The sequence below is a fragment of the Camelus ferus genome, chromosome 10 (genome assembly GCF_009834535.1).
Source record: "Camelus ferus isolate YT-003-E chromosome 10, BCGSAC_Cfer_1.0, whole genome shotgun sequence".
In the NCBI taxonomy this organism is placed as follows: domain Eukaryota; kingdom Metazoa; phylum Chordata; class Mammalia; order Artiodactyla; family Camelidae; genus Camelus; species Camelus ferus.
Window position 1 is genome coordinate 63,886,181 of NC_045705.1, and position 16,478 is coordinate 63,902,658.

Sequence of the window (16,478 nt, forward strand, 5' to 3'; positions counted from 1 at the left end):
GACCCCGCCCCCGAGGAACGAGAGTCGGACCCAGGGGCCTGGGGCAGCCCCGGGGGAGGAACCTTAAAGAGCCCGCAGCCCTGGCGGGTCCTGCAACCTGTGCATCCAAATCGGGCAGCGGAAGCACAAGCTCTCAGGCAGGTATACGTTAGAAACTTTATTCTCTGGAGGCTGGGACGGACTGAGAGCAGGACTAGTGTCACCCCTTCTCCGGCTCCTTCAGGATCCCCTTCCGCTTGCACTCTTGGAACACACCCGCCTGCTTTTGACCCTGGCCTGATTGCCTCTTGTTTGACCGCGAGGAACCCCGACGGCTGAAAATGGATAGCCGCCGCCATAGCACTGTGATCAGAAGGCTTTCGTTCGACCTGCGATTCCGTTGGTTCTCTGAGTCCGCATCGACCCCTTCGGTGCCTGGGAGGATGATGAGGCTGCTGAGCTCTACCCTGCCCAGTCCAACCTCCGGGTGGTCCTATCGGGTTAGCCCCAACTCCCGGCTCCCTGGGCCCCCTTTGTGTCTCTGGTCCCACCTTCCTCGGCTTCGTCTGACCCGGCCTCCTTGGTCTGCTCTTCCGAAGTCTTAAAGTCCTTGTCTTGGCAGCAACCCATGGCCACGCGCAGCCCCGCACTCCGCCACCCACGCCAGCTCGCCGGCTCCCGGTCTTGCTTTTGTGACGTCAAATACTCCCGCCACCCCAGCTCTGGGAGTAGCGACCCCTCTTTCCTTTCTCCCATCACAGAAGGCTCAGGGTCATGGTGCGTATTATGGTGTTTATTTACAAATAAAGTGAGCACAAGCTCTTCAGGAGTTAGTGGACCCAGGCCGCTTCCTCTTTCTCCGTCTGGTTTGGAGAGCGTCTTGGGTCTGCTCCAAATCAGATGAGGTCAGGAACTTCCGCTTGGCAGCTGCCTCCAAGGAAGCCCAAAGTTCATCTGTCTCTGTGTCTTCTGAAGGTATCTTGTTGGGCTCTTGAGGCTCTTGGGGTTCATCCTGGTGAGTGGGAGAAGAGCTTAGGAGTCAGGAGCATAATAACAGATCCACAGGAAGGGGAGTAATCCAGGTACCACCCTTTTTATTTCCTGCTGCTGGAAACCATTCCTATCCATGCTCCCGTGTCACCCTTGGCAGTAACCCTGTCAACAATATATTAACACCCCTCTGAAAAATTAAGTAACTTGGCAGGTGGATGGACAATCCCAGGTCTGAGTTCCAGCTGCTTCCCTTTCCTCTTCACAGGGAACTCCACACCTGTGCCCTTAGCCGCCACGTTCCCAGACCCAACTGCTTACCTCCCAGTTATCCCTCCCTGACAGGAGGAGGCAGTTTAGTTGAGATTTGAGATAAACCTGCAAAAGATGAAGAGCCTTAAGGAGCCACGCCTGCTGAAATAGAAACGAACAGAAGGGCAAAGGAGGCAGCAGGCTCTCACCTTATGCTCCAGGCCCCGTGGATTCCGGATCCTGTGTACCCTCAAGACTCTGTCCAAGCCACAGGAGGCTAGTAGGGGCTTTGAAGGGTGACACTGCAACCCTCGGACACTGCCTGCCAGCCCCTTCAGACAGCCCAGTAGGCGCCCTGGGGAAAGGGGTAGGCATCAGTGCCAGCTCGCCAGCTAACAACCATTTATTGGATGTTTACTGTCAAATCACTTTGTTTCAATATTTAAGTTTAACATAACGCTGAGGTGGCAGTTACCATTATCTCCATTTTATAGGTGAAGGAACTAAGGCACAGGAAATTGACAAAGTAATTTGTCAAAGGTCATATAGCTTCTGGAAGAACCAGGATTTGAACCCAGGCAATCTGGTACCTGAAAGTGGCCTCAACCACTGCACTGTACTACCTCAAAGGGAATCCTGCCCTTCCTCCCCACCCCTTCCCCACCACCGCCTGCCCCCCCAAGGCACCCTAGACCACACACCTTGCCGAAGGTCAATTTCTGCCAGCTGCCCATGAGTGTTCCCTACAATCACGGAGCTAAGGAGGAGACCAGAGGTAGATGAGATCAGCAGGAGCCCCTTGAAGTCCTTCCCAAGCCCCATTTTGCCTTCTAAACACTCACTTGCCCCCAGGAGTGAGGGTCATGGCTGTCAGTGGGTACTCTCCATAGGTGGCCTCGAGGACTGGCCTGCGCTGGGGGGAGGCTGGATCATAGACACGAACCTGGAGGAAGACTGAAGCATCACAATAGTACCCTCACTCCACACACCCCCTCTGGCTCCTCCACATCTTCACCCCCTCCTTCATACACTGCTCTCTTGTTTACAACCCACTCTTAGAGAAACTTTCTCATTTGAAATGCACCCCTCTTTGAGTGTTGGGGGTGTACAGCAGAGCTGCTTAGGAGCATGAATGAACAGGGCTGAGGGGAGCGGTCCCTCAGGTTGGGGGCTGGCAGCATTCCCATGGTCTGCATGTGTGAGCATTCCATCCATCCATATTCCCCTCTTAGGGTGGGAAAGCAAGTCAGTCCAATTGTCAGAGAAGCTGAATTTTAAGCAGAGAAGTTAAGCTTGAACAAGGGAGGAGAGAGGAAGCCTTCATGTGTGTTCTGAGCAGAGGTATATCATCAAGATCAAACTTCAGTATATAGGAGCAAAGGAAACAGTAAATACAGTGACCCTGTCCTGCCTCAGTCTTAGGACTTCAAATGAGACCAGCTTAAAAGATCCTGAGTCGGGCCTTTCCCATAAAGACTGCCTGGGTTCAAAGCTGAGGAGCTGAGGCCAGAGAGCAGAGGATCAGGCTTGGGTCCCAAAGCAAATCAGAGGCTGCATCAAGACTAGAACCCAATTCTCTTGACACCTGCTCCATGAGATTCTACTATGAAGGAGACACTCCCTACTATCCTCTCTTCTAGGTGGGAGGGGAAAAAGAAGAATCACAGTTCAGGAAAGTCCATCCTAGAATGCAGTAGGAGGTCACTGGCTCAGCCATTGGGTTGGGACACACAGGGGAAGTGGTCCCATTTCTAGGAGATTAGGGATGGAAAGATGATGAGGGCGGCTATGCTGAATGGTGGGGACTGAGACTGCACAGCAAGGCTGTTTCTCCAGGAGGCTGCTTAAGCCCAGAAAGAAATAGGGTGGGGTGGTGCCTCACCTGGTGGTACCCTGTACAGGTGACGAGCTTCTGTGACTCAGGGAGGAACTGTATGTCCTGGTCCCAGATGGGAACCCGCAGGTCGAGCCAATCATTCCGTACCTGGTGGGGCAGGTGGAAGGGGGACAGGGCTGTGAGGGGCTCAGCAGGCCCCTTCCTTCCACCAACTGTCTTATCCTCTAAAGCCACAGGACTCTGACTCATAGTCAGTGGTCTCAGCCTCCCTTGGCCTCAGACACAGCCCCTCCCCACCTATTGTCACTCACATTCTTGGCTCTGAACACAGGCTCCTCTGACCCTTGCAGGTCCCACACCTTCAAAGCATTCTCCTTCCCACCCGTAGGCAACTATGTTGGGGCGTGCTGGGTCTTGGCGCATCCTACACACCCCAGGGCCCACCCTGAGTTCCAGGAGCTGAAAAGGGAGATGAGAGGGGAGATGTGAGTCAGTTCCAGAGTCATCAATCCTGCTCTCCCAAAGCCTTCATTTGGTTCCTACCCTGGGTCCCACCTTCCCCACCCATCAGGATCAGGACAGGGGAACTTCACTGGGTCAGGGGATGCCTCCTTGTCATTGTCCTGCCAGACTCGAAGAATCCCGGAATCCACACAAGTGATGAGGGTTCTGCAGGCAAAGGGAAGAGAGAGTTAGGTTTTTTAAAGGAGGAAAAAAAAAAAAAAAAAGGCATAAAAGTGTTCCCTGGCTCCAGATGACCCACTGCCAAATTCACATGAACGAGACTCCCTCCTAGCAGCCCTGTTCCCAAGGAAGCCTCTAGGTAACTCGGGGCCAGGCAGGGTTGATGACTGTTGTTTAATTTCCTCAACAGGATGAGGGTTTATCAGTCTTATAGGTGAATAAGCTGAAGCTCTGAGAAATTAAAAGATTCACCATTCAGCTCTAAATGTCAGAACCAGAGATGGAAATCAAAGTCTGTGACACTCCAAAGCAGAGAGCATTTGCTATTTCATAGCTACCTCTGGGGCACCAGGCCCTGCTGGTATTTCTGAATAGTGAGTCCATTTCCAGGGGTCAGGATCGGTAGCTCTGAAAGGACTGAAGTGGGACTGCTCTGGATTTAGTGTCTGGCCAAAGTCAACCACCAGTTTCTTCTCTCAAGTTCCCTGTTCCAGGTTTCAGATGCTAAATGTCAACCTCTCCTTGAAATAATGCTTCCCATGAAGCCCAAGCAAGTCTCTCTCCAGGATCAGCACAGCCCAAGCCTAGGCTCTTTCTCATATCTGCACACCCTCCTCACCTTGGTTCAGGCTCTGGGCTTGCCTGGGCTGTGGAAACAATCTCCCAGCTGCTCCCTCTCCAATCCATCCTACATGTTTCTGCAGGCTCACAGCTCTGACCATAGCATTTCCTGCTCAAAAATCAGTAACTCCCCACCACCTACAAAATGCAAATCTCAGCTGAGCACTTAAAGCCCTTTATCTTCCAGGGGGGTGGCTATAGCTCAGTGGTACAGTGCATGCTTAGCATGCATGAGGTCCTGGGTTCAATCCCCAGTACCTCCATTTAAAAAAAACATTAACAAAAAGTGAAAAAAAAAAAAAAGTGAAAAATAAAGTGCTTCCTCAGTTTCAACCCCCAAGTGCTATTTATCTTGCTCATGATGTACCCTCTAGCCCGGCACCAATGCTTGGCCTCTGCTCAGGCAGTAGCTTCTTCATAGGATGTCCTTACCCCTTTCTCCATCTGCCAAAATGCTACCCATCCTTCAAGGCCCAGTTCAAATGTCTCACTCCCACAGTGCCTTCTAGATCTCACCTGTCAGAATTAACATCACCAAACCTACACAGCTTGTTCCCAGCCTCTCTCCACCTTCAAAAAAAAGCTAAGCCTATAACCCAGCACTTTCCCATCTTCTACTTTAGAGGTTCACCACCTCGTTGGTAGTTGTTAGGCTCCATTTAAAAACATACTTGAAACTATTAAATGACTTGCTTAGGGTCACCCAAAAGGTTATGGAGCCAAAAGAAAAACCCTCGAGAACGCAAACTCTATGAAGGCAGGTACTGTGTCTGGTTTACCTGCAGCCCTTGCATTTCGCCTAAGGCCTGTAACTCAGCAGGTGTTTAATAAATGCTTATTATAGGAATGAACTAACAAAAGCAGAACAAAGGTCCCTGTCACCCAGACCAGGCCCGTGTCACCTAACGGTTGATTGCCGTTATCCGGCCGTCCCGTGGGAGCCTCAATGCTCTCCCTAGGACCTGAGTGTTCGGCAAACAAGGGGCTCGGTCTTACCCGTCGACCTGGGCGAGGCCTCGGAACGTGCCCTCCCCTCCAGGGCAGTGCCTCTGGCCCTGGAACCTGCCCTCCTCGGTGCTGAAGTGCTTCACTGTCCCATCGGCACAGCCCACCAGGATCTGCAGGCAGAGGAGGGCAGGATGGTGAGGAGAACGAGGCTGCCGCGCCCCAACCCCCCAGCTCCGGCCCAGGCAGCGGCCGCTCACCTGAGTCTCGCCGCCCGCGCTCCAGCACAGCGCGCTCACTGCCTCCTCGCGCCGCGGCTGTCCTGAAGCCATGAAGTTCGCCGCCTGTTTGCGCTGAAGGTTCACCCCTGTGGGACGCAGACGTCAGTCTCGCTGGGGTGGGAGCGGGCGACCCCCGCAGTCCCCGATGCCCGGCCCCGCCACCCACCTTTCAGGATGCCGGTGTCGGTGCCGACCCACACATGGTTCCAGCGTGCCGCCGTAGCCGCCATAACAGAGCTCGGGAGCTCTCGCCGCTCGCACTTCCGGCGCAGCGTCTACGTCACCGGCGCGCGCCGAGTCCAATCCGGAATAACGCTATTGCTGGGAGTTTAAAAAACCGGAAAAGTAAAAATTCCCTGCCGGGACCATCTGGTTTTGCTTTTACAGAAACGAAATGTGGAGATTATTTGTAGAGATCTGAACAATAGCTTGATCATTTTAGAATTGGAGTGAAACACATCCTAACTGAACCGCGATGCTGGGTCCAGCCGGTCCTAGTCCGTCTCCCTGCTCCAAAGCATGACTTTTTTTTTTAAACAAGAAAATAAAGCCCATTTCAGGGACGATTCAAACTGCTAACGAGGTGCATGTCTTCAACGTCAAGTATAAAAAGACAAAAAGAAATCAGAGAAAATGAAACCGAGGATCTTAAAACATCTCTGTTTTGGAAGGTGGAGGTAAGAGTGTCTTACTTCCTCACATTGAAAGGTTTGCTGATGGTAAAAATTAGCACCAACTGGGAGTGAAAATCTGCAGAATTAACAGAAACAATGTTTCTCCCAAGGATAAACTGCATTTTTAAAAATATCATTATGGCCCCCTTTGAATGACTACAGTTCTCTTACGGAGAAATTTTTTTCTCTGCAATCAGACTATCAGAAACTTTGCTGTTTGAAATTGTATCAATAAGGATAAAAGCATGCCCCTCCTGCCTGGCAGATCTAAGTCCTCCACAGAGAAGCAGCGTTGATCTCCAACTCAGCTGCAGTGTTGCCGGTAAGAGTTCTGACAACAGTCCGCATTTATCTTAAAGGCATCTTCAGTTCACCTCACAGTCTACTAACGTTGACCTCTTCGCTATCAGCTCTCTTTGTACTGAATCTATTACACTTCAAACCAAATTAAACCTAAAACTCCCCTTCCCCTAAAATTCTGTAGTTCTTCATCTTGCGGGGGGACCATACCCCATTTCTCTTTTGGACTGCCCCCTCTCACAAAACCAGACACACAGCTGGAGTTAAGACTATAAACCAGACGGTACCTCCCGGTTTAACATAACGTACAACTAAAAGCTAAAATAAAACAAGTATTTTTAACTTCTCACCTGCATCAAACACTAAGAGTACATAGTTTCATTATCCCCACAAGGGCTAAATCCAAACACAATTCTATGGTACAAGTTTTGTAAATGAAATTGCCAGCTAAGTTTTAAGTCTATGACAGCTTTTGAACAAGACAACAAGAATAAACGAATGTGTACTACCTCCGTTAAAAACCCACATCCCGTAAAGTTTTTGTTATTTCCACAACTATTCGCCTAGTACACTTGGATCTACAATACTCGCGAAAGAAAAAAAAAAATTTCTGTCTCTTATTAAACCACTAAAGAAAGTTTCCCCCGAAGGGGATGCACCGTTCCTGGAAGTACTGCAATACCAGGTCGACGCGTGGAGTGGACGGAGCAAGCTCCTATTCCAACTCCTAACTCCAAAAATCCATTTAATATATTGTCCTCGGATAGAGGACGTATCAGATATTAAACTGATAAGAACAGATACTACACTTGATCTTAGCCAAAAGGCCGAGAAGCGATAAAGCTTTTCGTTGATCACGGCCAGGCTTATACCTACTATAGCTTTTACAATTGTGGTGACTTTGAGTTCCCAGTCATTAGATTTTTTCCGATGTGCAGTAATGCTTAAAGTCAATTTCTCATTATTTTTACTTATAATAATAGCTACATTTTGGGGAAACAAACCTTAAACAGTGTTCTTTACTGCTTCGCCTTCCCGCTCACGCTCGGTGTATTTTGCATAAACCCGCCCCTTTGCTCTTTCACTTTCTTGGGATTGGTCCTCATACTAGATGAGATTTCAATGGCCGCGAGGTCTCTTTTCCTCTGAGACTTTGGCGTTAGTCTCCCAGCCTGAAGGCTTTTAGGCGCTCCCTGGGGCAGCAGGGCGGTGATGTCAGTAGGCTGAGGACGGTGCAGAGCGGCGCCCCTCTCCACATTTATTTGGAGAGGCCGCTATTCCCGAGCACAGGCTTTGGATTCCAAAGAACTGAATTGGGATCTCGGCTCGCCAGTTCCTGATTTGATGACAGGAGACATGTTGCTTAGGCTCCTATCTCCTCTGTCAAATAGGGGAATGATAACACGCTTATGGGGTGGTTGTGAGAACTGAGGACACACTGGGCTCAGCCCTAAGGAGACAGGAGAGGTTAGCCATTAGGACTATGTTCCCCTCACATCTTGGGGCTCCTGGCTCCCTTCTGCCCCTCCTGCCTCACCGATCTGTAACACCCACCCCTACCCCACTTACATCTTGCCATTTATACCATCCAACACCCACCGTCGCACAGCACGGTGGAAAAGATGTCCTGAGAAAGACTTCGGAGCCTCTTAATTCCTAAACCCAAGAACCACCAGTGGGAGAAGGGGTGAGGACAGTGTAGGTCAAATGTAAAAGAAGCAATTCTTTAGAGGTTCAGAGCAAAGCCCCCAGCTGTACGAAAGGGATTAATGTCAGGCCCTGGCTGAGAAGGGACTTGGAAGTCCTGTTTCCTTGGAAACCATATTAATGTAAACGCGGAACGTTCTGTTCGAAACCTCCTTAACTGATCTCTGTACCAGGGTTGGAAATAGAGGCCATGTCTTTATGTCAAAGTGACCAGCATGGCTGAGCTCCAAGAGTGGAATGTTCCATTCTCACTGATACGATTTCAACTAGCAAAGTCTGATAATCCGTGATTTTAGAGAATTCGGTGTCTCAGCACTGTGCCTGTTAATAAACAGAAGCAGTTTCTACATGCTCCTGTAAATAAACCCAGAGCCTCCAGGGAGGGTCTGAATTAAGGGGGTGTGGCAGGCAGAATTAGTGCCCCCGCATGCCCTTGTCCTAATTCTTAGAACCTCTTATTATGTTACTTTACATGGCAGGCAAAACGTACTTCGTGGATATGGTTAAATTAAGATTTTTTAGAAGAGATCATTCTGGACTATCTGCTGGGCTCCATGTACATAATCAAAAAGATCACAGAGAGAGGCAGGAGACTGTCAGAGTGATGCAGCATGAGAACGATTTGATGATCCATTGCTAGCTTTGAAAATGGAAAGGGGTCAATCGGCCAAGGAATCTGGGTGGCCTCTAGAATCTGGAAAAGGCAAAGAAACAGATTCTCCCCTGGCACCTCCAGAGATAAATGCAGCCCTGTTAGTACACCTTGATTTTAGCCCACTGAGACCCATTTTGAACTTCTGACCTCCAAAATTGTAAGAGTTGTTTCGTTTTAAGGCACCAAGTTTGTGCTAACTTGTTACAGTAGCAGTAAAATAATACAGAGGCAAAAGCAAAATTCAGTTTCTTTCAATCACCACTTTCTCTAAATTGTGCAAGACCCAACCTGGCGCAGGCCACAGCCCCCTAGCCGGGCAGGCTTCAGTCTGTCCCCGCAAGCTGCAGCCACGTATCTTGAGGACATCTTTTGGTGGGCTTTTCCCAGTTGGGTTTTAGCCATCACGTTGGCAGTAGCCCTGTTCCTCCTCTGAAGCAAAGGCAAGTATAAAGAGTTCCCTTACTTTCATCTACTGTTACCCCTGCCTCATGATGTGTGGGTACAGGAGGCTGACAGCAAGGACCCCAAGAACTTGGAAATCCATTTGGTCCCTAGGGGACCATTTGCCCATTTATTTACACTTAGTGAGCAGACATCCTACAATGATAAGCAAGATTAGACATACAAAGTGGACCTTGCCTTTGTGATGTTCAAAGTCTACTGGAAAAGTGAGAAAAGGCTCCACATAAGAGATGAAGGTGGCTTGGGTAAGTGTGGCTGTGACAGAGATGGTGAGAAATGGAAGAGTTCACAGAGAGTCGCTGGTTTTGATGACAAGCAAAGCAAGGCCTTTCCATCTGGGTACATTTAAATTTTGTAACAATATTTTCATGAAACTGATATAAATTGTCAAGTAGTGTTCAAAGGCATTATATTGTGTTTATATGTAGTTACATTGTTGCATGTTATTACATTGTTACAGTGCTCCCCAATTTACATCCCCTTTTATCTCTTTAAACTGTTTTTTTAATGATACATTCCTCCATATTTATAAATTGATTAGACAATTTTAGACTTTTTTTTTGTAGTGCACCTAAGAGAAAGATGTTATAAATTTAAAAATCAAAACAATATTGCAGCAGGTCCAAGAAATGTTTAGTCAATCCAAAGTATTTAATTTTTATTACATCACCTAACCCTTCTGAGAACCTGCTGTAGCTTTCCCCAAATAAATGCATAGTTGCCTTACACAATTTTGCAGTTTCTGGAGAGATTCTTAGAGGCCCCTGAGGCCCATTCACTAACCCACAAATTAACAACTACAGCCCTAAAGAGATAGGAGAACCTGTTTGAAGGTATCCAAACACCTAAAAAGGAGCCACGTTGAGTGGAGGAACAGGATCCGGAGGTCCTGGAGGGACTTGTGGGCAGGCCTGTCCAAGGGCTGTCCGTCCCAGAGAGCCCTGGCTCCAGGACTTAAGATTGGCTACCCTGGGCCCACTTCTCATGGCAACTCTTGAGGTTGGGGTTGGGCAGGTCCTAGAAAAGAGGCACTAGCTCTCCTCTTGACCACCAACCCACTCTCACTGCTAATTTGTATTAGCTCCCTGGCTCCTAGGAATTTAAAATCTCTACTGCTATTTAGTCTGCTGAAATGATCTTATCCAGTGCCCTGACTTTCCCTCACATCCATCACCTGGTGACATCTGAGCCCCAACCTGGTCCGTGGTGCCAGGCACAATTCCAGGTGCTTTTATATGAATTAACAACCTTAATAGAGATAAATAGGTACTATCATCTTCCCTCTTCTACAGATGGAGAAACTGGCGCACAGCAGGTTAGATGATTTTCTTTAGGTCACACAGCTACTAAGTGGCAAAGACATACTCTAAACCCAGGACACCTGGCTTGAGGCCCATATCCCGCATTCCTAAACCCTATGACGTTTATGCCTGTTTTCTTGGGTGTCCAGGAGGCACCTCAAACTCAGTATATCCAAAATGATTCCCTCCTGACCTGCCCACTCTGGAACATCCTGTGTGCTCCCTTTACCTCACACCCACATCCACTCCATCAGGCAATTTTGTTGCTTTTCCCTCCAAAATACATTCGGAATCACTCCATTTCATTCCATTTGCCATTTCCTCGGCCAGGAACCTTCAGCCCCATCTTCTTTTGTAGGTTTCAGCTTAAATGCCATCTCCTCAGAGATGCCTTCCCTGACCACCCTTCTTACATCAGATTGCTATTCTTTGTTAGCATATATCATGTACCTCAGTGTCTCAAAACTCAGCACTACTGACATTTTGGCCTGGGTAACATGGTTTGGGGAGTTGAGGGGCTGCCCGATGCATTGTAGGGTGTTTGGCAGCATCCCTGGCCTCTATGCACTAGATACCTACCAGTAGTATACCCCACCTCCAATGATGACAACTGAAAATGCATCCATACATTAATGTTCCCCAGGGGGCAAAAATCACCCCTAGCTGAGAACCAGTGTTATTTCAAATAATCTTATTTACTGGCTCTCATTTCTGCCTTTTGGACTAGCTGCTCCAAAGGTTAAGTCATTGACCAACCATAGATACCACCCCCTATAATCCTGCATTGCCACTGCTCTTACTATACACTTACTTGCCCAGGGCCAATTAAGAAGCAAAGATTTGAGAACACTGCATTTACAAATGTTCACCTGAGTACCCCGGTACATGTCCTGTAAAAGCTGCAGCTTTTACAGAAGTACGCTTCTCATGGGAGGCACAAAGAGGAAGTACAGATCATTTCAGAAGTTATTCCATTTACTCCACAACAGTACACACTAAATTAGTCAAGGGAGGCTTCCCAGCAGTAACTTGAGCAGGGCCCTGAATAAATCACCTTTGTGGAACCCAGAGAACTCCATCAGAAAATAAGAGACTCTTCTAACGAGTTAGAAGAGCAAGAATGCAAGGGTGGCTGCAGAGATCAAAATGCAGATGAGGTTACACTAGGAAGGCCATTGGGCAGTGGCAATTTACTGGCATATGGAGAAGCCATGTACCCAAGCGGGCAGTGATACAGTAAATTCTGGTTGTAGGCCTGATCTCAAAGGGCAATTACACTCCACAGAAACCATATTAGAGATTCATGTGAAGAAAGGGGGTGATGAAATACCAAGACCTGACAATCAATCTTCTGTTCCTAAATGCCATGCCTCGTCAGCTCCTAGTGCCTTTATCCAAGTCTACCAAAATTTTAAGGTATGGTTAAAATGGATCACTCAAACCCAGGAAATTTGTCATGCAGAATTCCTCAGCCAAATATAAAGAAAACTCCTTGAAGGTCTAAGAAGGCTCCTTGAGTGATGCTTCCCAGGGCCAGATAATCCAGCATTAGGCAAACTGCCAGACTGTAAACAGGGCAGTCAGTAAAAAACTCTAGGATTATTTCCTTCTGTTCAGCTAGGCCCACTCAAACACAGGAAATCAGTGAAGGTTTAAAAGAAAAAAACTTTTATTTACAAAGGCTGAAATGATTGCATGCTAATTTCAACAGCTACGTTATATAATGGCTTGACAATTCCAAATTTTGACGTCCTCCAAGAGTCAACTCCTGTAGAGAAAAAGTGAATCTTCTTACTAGACAGGCTTACAATGGGATATCCTTTAAACCAGTTATCATTAAAAGGATTGCTTCCAAGTATTTTTCCATTTATCATAGCCTATTAACACAAGTACATGAACAGATACCTACTATTATATGTGCTTTATTCTTTTTTTCAGACCTGGAAAAAAAAGTACAATTGATTTTTCCATCAGTCATTTATTTCCACCATTCCCATGTTTAGAAATTCTTAATGATCCCTCAGACAGTTCCTTCTGGAACAAGCCTTCCTCTTTTCCCCCAGCCAGTCCCAGTGGGTTCACCTTTACAGGCTCTGGGACCAGAACAGGAGGTAAGACATATGAATGTTTCTTCACTGGGAAATTTTAACTTGACCCATGTTGCATTCAAGTTAACTTTACCTCTTAACTTCAGACTGGAGTTGAGCAGAAATATGGCTTTTACCTTTCCCCTGCAAAAGAACAATTGGGAACTAAGTTTCTCAACCATCTCCAGGAATCCCTGTTGCTTAGAGAAAAGGCATATCTATATAGACTAAGTCTTAACACCAAACATTTTATAAAAACCAATAGCTAGTCCAAAAGGCTTCCTACTGCCTAGAAAACCTACTTAGGTAATGTCCCACTGTTACCTTTCACTTCAAGGCAAACTCACAGCTCAGAAAATACCTTTCAGTCATAGTAATCAGACTGGGGCGGTATCGAACTCATCACAGGTGAGTGAGAATTTGTCAAATGGTTCTTAAATGGCTAAAGACAGATTCTGGATTATGCCAGTAGTGTCTGCACAACTATCCCAAGTGCCACACAAAAACTGGTAACTCTTGAATATACTTACCTCAAATCATTCTCAGGCTCCAAACAAGGTGCTGGAACTAAAACAGGACAAGACTAAATTAGTGATGGTTATCTCTTGCAATAAAAGTTGTTCCCACCTAAACCACTGTTCTAGAAAATCAGATTTCCGAGTCTCAACAGCAAATCATCAGCCGAACGAGATTCCATGTAAGTCATCACATATAGATGCCTAAAAAGGCTTTTCTACTTAGTATGCTGCATGCACCAATGTATATGGAAACCACTCACCTTTGAGCAAACAAGCAGGTTACTGGCAACGGTACCTAGTGAAGGATAAAGCTATGAGTGACAAAAGTTCCTTCAACACAATACCCCACTGCTATCTTCTCCAGTTTCTCAGGTGTTCATATCTTTTCATTGTTTAAATCATAGTGAGCTAGTTTGATTCATCATAGAAACTGCCTACTTGGTGGCATAAGCCAGAGACATTAATCAACTAACCTTTCAGCTCTGGAGGCTTTCCAGAAAGAAGTATGCAGGAACTAGCTGATTCTGCACGAGAAAATCATGTAATTAGCAAAGTATCTGCAACAGTCAAAACTATTCTAGCTGTGATTACTGTATAAACCAAGAAAAGCTAAGCAAACGCTATCCACATATATTTGGTGTACCTCAGACTGTTCCATATGGAACAAGTTTTCATCCTCTCTCCCAGTCAGCCCCAGTGGGTTCACCATTACTGGCTCTGGGGCTGGGACAGGGGGTAAGACAGGATGTTTGCTCTCCTCACTGGCACTGACAAGCTACAACCAGCAAGGTTACAAGTACTCACCACTTACTCTCAACTCTTTCCAGGAATTTTACCCAGAGCAGATCAATAGGCATCTAGAAAATCAAGAAAGATAATATAAAATATAAGCAATCAAGTAACATCAGTAAAAGCCAGTGAAACCAGAAAGGGGTTTAGCAACAACCAAAACCCCACCAATGGTAAAGCTGTTCAACTCACATATGCTGATTTGCCATATTGGGGAAGCAACTTACTGTTAAGATAGATGAATATATCACCATCAGGACAACCTGTAAAAAGGGAGCAAATGATTATTTCAAAAATACTATAAGAGTAAAACTTTTTCATTAAACAGAAACTGCCATCAGAACTCTAACATGCTATTAACTGTCGTACCTCACAGAGGATCAGCATTATCAATTCAAATCATCTGACAGTGACATGTGGTGAGGGAAGAGCACACCCTCACAAGAACCAACTGCTGCTTGATGGGTTGCTGTCTCCCTCCCCAGGAAAATCATTCCAAGAGGAACAAGCTGGAAGGAGCAAAAAAGCAACACTGCTCCACTGACCATTTGCTCTCCTGGTTGTGGGGAACACCAGAGAGACCACCCCCAACCTCTAACTTGAAAAATTACCTGTATTCACCCTGGGAGGCAGCTGAATTCCTTGTGATTGGCTGGAGACAGAAAAAGGAAAAAAGGGAGGCATTACATGTTAAGAACAGCCATTAAAGACCCCTGAGTTATGTATGGCTGAAACATACAGTACACCAGAAACTGGCACAACATTGCAAACTGACTATCCTTCAATACAGAAGAATGCAAATAAAAAGACCCTTGAGTACTCTTGGCCCACTTCTCAGTAGTAAGATGACATCACTTGAGTTCAGGCATATGCTTGTCATTTTACATTCATCATGAAGTGGCCAGTGCAATCTGAATGAACAAGTCCCATCCGGACACGGTGTCCCTGTCCATAATTGCATAAAGCATAATACACCCACCTGGGGCATCACTGCAATGTTTGACCTACACAGGGATAAGCCTTGTCCCATTCTCCAACCTGTAGTCTTTTGAACTAAACCACATCTGAAAAAGAAGACAACACCGAAGATTTCTCACTTTTACATCTCGTAGCCTAACTGTCCCATGTTAGTACTTTAACACCTCAGAGTTAAAAAGCCCAAACATCTGCTGCGGATGGCGCCACTCAGAATTTTTATGTTCTCTCCACTAATCCATCAGAAAGAGAGAGTTCAAGTCTTGAAATCATCCCCGTAGCACATACCACAGACTTTCTATACCCCCAACAATGAAGTAGTTAGAAAAGAAAACAGTGGTAAAGGCAGGCCACGAGCACTTACTCTAACGAGAGCCCTTTACAACCCTTCAGCATTCGACGTGAGCCTGAACCCTGCAGACAAGAGGACGTTAAGTCAGCACTAGTGTATCTCGCAAACGCTTTCTTTTCCGGAGCTAAAACTGCTGTACAGGGCCCGTCTCGTCAGAGTTTCTTATCCTCACGGAGCTCAGTACAGGTCTGTGAAGTTTCTCATCACAGAGAGGCCCGTTGGCACTAGCCGCCATCGCCATTTTGCCCTTCACAAAGCCCCTGTTGCTTCGAGGCCTCAACGCCACCGCCAAATTCCCATTCCCCTCCCTCATCAGCCCAATAAGTGCAACAGAGTAAGGCGAAAACACAGCACCCTCACGCAACCATTTTTCTAACGCACCATAGACAAAAACCTACCGGAAACAATGGAAGAATGAGACCGAAGGCCTACCGCGAGACACTTAAATACCATCTCGCAGAGGCCTACGGGATTTGGGGGCGGGACTAGGACGTGCACAGGCGCAGAAGGAGAGGAAGTGCGCCCCTGGGGAGTTGTGGGTAGAGATTTCCTGGGAAGGTGGGCTTGGAGTGCGCGCGCCCCGAATTGCGGCGCGAAAAAGGTGCGCATGCGTCTTAGGGAGCTCGCAGGCGCGCCTATTACACTGCGGCGGGATCTGTGCTACGGCCTTTCTCTGGGGCTGTGGCCCCGAGTTGCCTGCGTCGCGCGGATCTGGGACTGGCGGCACGTCACGGTCACAGCCGCCCGCCCCCACACCCATCCCTAAGCCCCTCTTGCCTACACACAACCTAAACCCGTGTGCAGGGTCCGACTCCATGGACCCCGAGCCTCCCGAAACCTCGACCGGCGGCGCCTCGGTTCCACGCCAGCCGCCCAGCGAGCATTCTGGGCCTGGTGCTCAGGGTCCCAGCGCAGGGGGCGACTCAGGTACTACTGGGCTCCGGGCCGAGCTCGAGCCGTTGCATGGAGCTGTTTCGGGAACGTCAATCAGGCCGTAGATGCTGTTGAAATTTTATGACAGTCTGATGATGTTTTCCCTAGCTGGCCATCTCTGTCCTGCTGTCTGGTC

The 16,478-nt window shown here is 47.6% G+C and overlaps 3 protein-coding genes, 2 long non-coding RNA genes and 9 other non-coding genes across 15 annotated transcripts in view; 2 read left to right on the forward strand and 12 right to left on the reverse strand.

Moving 5' to 3' along the window:
* Nucleotides 1-170: 170 nt before the first annotated feature.
* On the reverse strand, nucleotides 171-735 carry LOC116666507 (testis-expressed protein 54-like). Its single transcript, XM_032489627.1, has 2 exons — nucleotides 531-735; nucleotides 171-414 (listed from the first exon to the last, which is right to left on the reverse strand). Exons 1-2 carry the CDS (start codon nucleotides 733-735, stop codon nucleotides 200-202), a joined length of 420 nt encoding a protein of 139 aa, XP_032345518.1. The 3' UTR covers nucleotides 171-199.
* Nucleotides 339-808, forward strand: LOC116666508. The gene is made up of 2 exons (XR_004323405.1): nucleotides 339-479; nucleotides 602-808. It is a non-coding gene; the product is annotated as an uncharacterized LOC116666508 (long non-coding RNA).
* WDR74 (WD repeat domain 74) lies at nucleotides 752-5,909 on the reverse strand. Its single transcript, XM_006181785.3, is given in 12 exon segments — nucleotides 752-991; nucleotides 1,291-1,347; nucleotides 1,431-1,576; nucleotides 1,923-1,978; nucleotides 2,064-2,164; nucleotides 3,104-3,205; nucleotides 3,370-3,444; nucleotides 3,446-3,517; nucleotides 3,652-3,727; nucleotides 5,360-5,481; nucleotides 5,569-5,675; nucleotides 5,756-5,909. Coding segments are annotated over 12 exon segments (1,167 nt in total). The 5' UTR covers nucleotides 5,820-5,909; the 3' UTR covers nucleotides 752-802.
* Nucleotides 5,910-7,211: 1,302 nt separating this feature from the next.
* LOC116666701 lies at nucleotides 7,212-7,402 on the reverse strand. Its single transcript, XR_004323603.1, has one exon. It is a non-coding gene; the product is annotated as a U2 spliceosomal RNA (small nuclear RNA).
* A 4,931-nt stretch (nucleotides 7,403-12,333) lies between these two features.
* Nucleotides 12,334-15,912, reverse strand: LOC106729249. Of its 2 annotated transcripts, XR_001365628.2 has the most exons (13): nucleotides 15,808-15,912; nucleotides 15,422-15,471; nucleotides 15,062-15,146; nucleotides 14,694-14,734; nucleotides 14,452-14,591; nucleotides 14,310-14,345; nucleotides 14,098-14,150; nucleotides 13,767-13,817; nucleotides 13,554-13,588; nucleotides 13,306-13,342; nucleotides 12,870-12,919; nucleotides 12,598-12,628; nucleotides 12,334-12,456 (listed from the first exon to the last, which is right to left on the reverse strand). It is a non-coding gene; the product is annotated as an uncharacterized LOC106729249 (long non-coding RNA). The 2 variants fall into 2 exon arrangements; XR_001365629.2 differs by lacking the exon at nucleotides 14,452-14,591 and having other exon boundaries at nucleotides 15,808-15,911.
* Nucleotides 12,704-12,829, reverse strand: LOC116666769. Its single transcript, XR_004323663.1, has one exon. It is a non-coding gene; the product is annotated as a small nucleolar RNA SNORD22 (small nucleolar RNA).
* On the reverse strand, nucleotides 13,120-13,188 carry LOC116666768. Its single transcript, XR_004323662.1, has one exon. It is a non-coding gene; the product is annotated as a small nucleolar RNA SNORD31 (small nucleolar RNA).
* On the reverse strand, nucleotides 13,419-13,488 carry LOC116666767. The gene has a single exon (XR_004323661.1). It is a non-coding gene; the product is annotated as a small nucleolar RNA SNORD30 (small nucleolar RNA).
* Nucleotides 13,657-13,723, reverse strand: LOC116666762. Its single transcript, XR_004323657.1, has one exon. It is a non-coding gene; the product is annotated as a small nucleolar RNA SNORD29 (small nucleolar RNA).
* On the reverse strand, nucleotides 13,933-14,060 carry LOC116666771. The gene has a single exon (XR_004323665.1). It is a non-coding gene; the product is annotated as a small nucleolar RNA SNORD22 (small nucleolar RNA).
* LOC116666763 lies at nucleotides 14,415-14,490 on the reverse strand. Its single transcript, XR_004323658.1, has one exon. It is a non-coding gene; the product is annotated as a small nucleolar RNA SNORD28 (small nucleolar RNA).
* LOC116666764 lies at nucleotides 14,912-14,981 on the reverse strand. Its single transcript, XR_004323659.1, has one exon. It is a non-coding gene; the product is annotated as a small nucleolar RNA SNORD27 (small nucleolar RNA).
* On the reverse strand, nucleotides 15,263-15,338 carry LOC116666765. Its single transcript, XR_004323660.1, has one exon. It is a non-coding gene; the product is annotated as a small nucleolar RNA SNORD26 (small nucleolar RNA).
* Nucleotides 15,913-16,069: 157 nt separating the features above from the next.
* Nucleotides 16,070-16,478, forward strand: part of SLC3A2 (solute carrier family 3 member 2) — a 29,940-nt gene continuing 29,531 nt past the window's right edge. The window contains exon 1 of the mRNA XM_032489610.1: nucleotides 16,070-16,336. Coding sequence (XP_032345501.1) covers nucleotides 16,225-16,336 — 112 coding nt within the window. The 5' untranslated portion in view covers nucleotides 16,070-16,224. The remainder of the gene's footprint in view (nucleotides 16,337-16,478) is intronic.

Excerpts from the sequence above, each read along its gene's own strand:
- LOC116666507 (XM_032489627.1), bottom strand. The coding sequence starts at position 735 with ATGGGAGAAAGGAAAGAGGGGTCGCTACTCCCAGAGCTGGGGTGGCGG. Across the intron at positions 415-530 it reads GTCAGACGAAGCCGAGGAAG|GCACCGAAGGGGTCGATGCG; the intron begins GTGGGACCAGAG and ends TCATCCTCCCAG.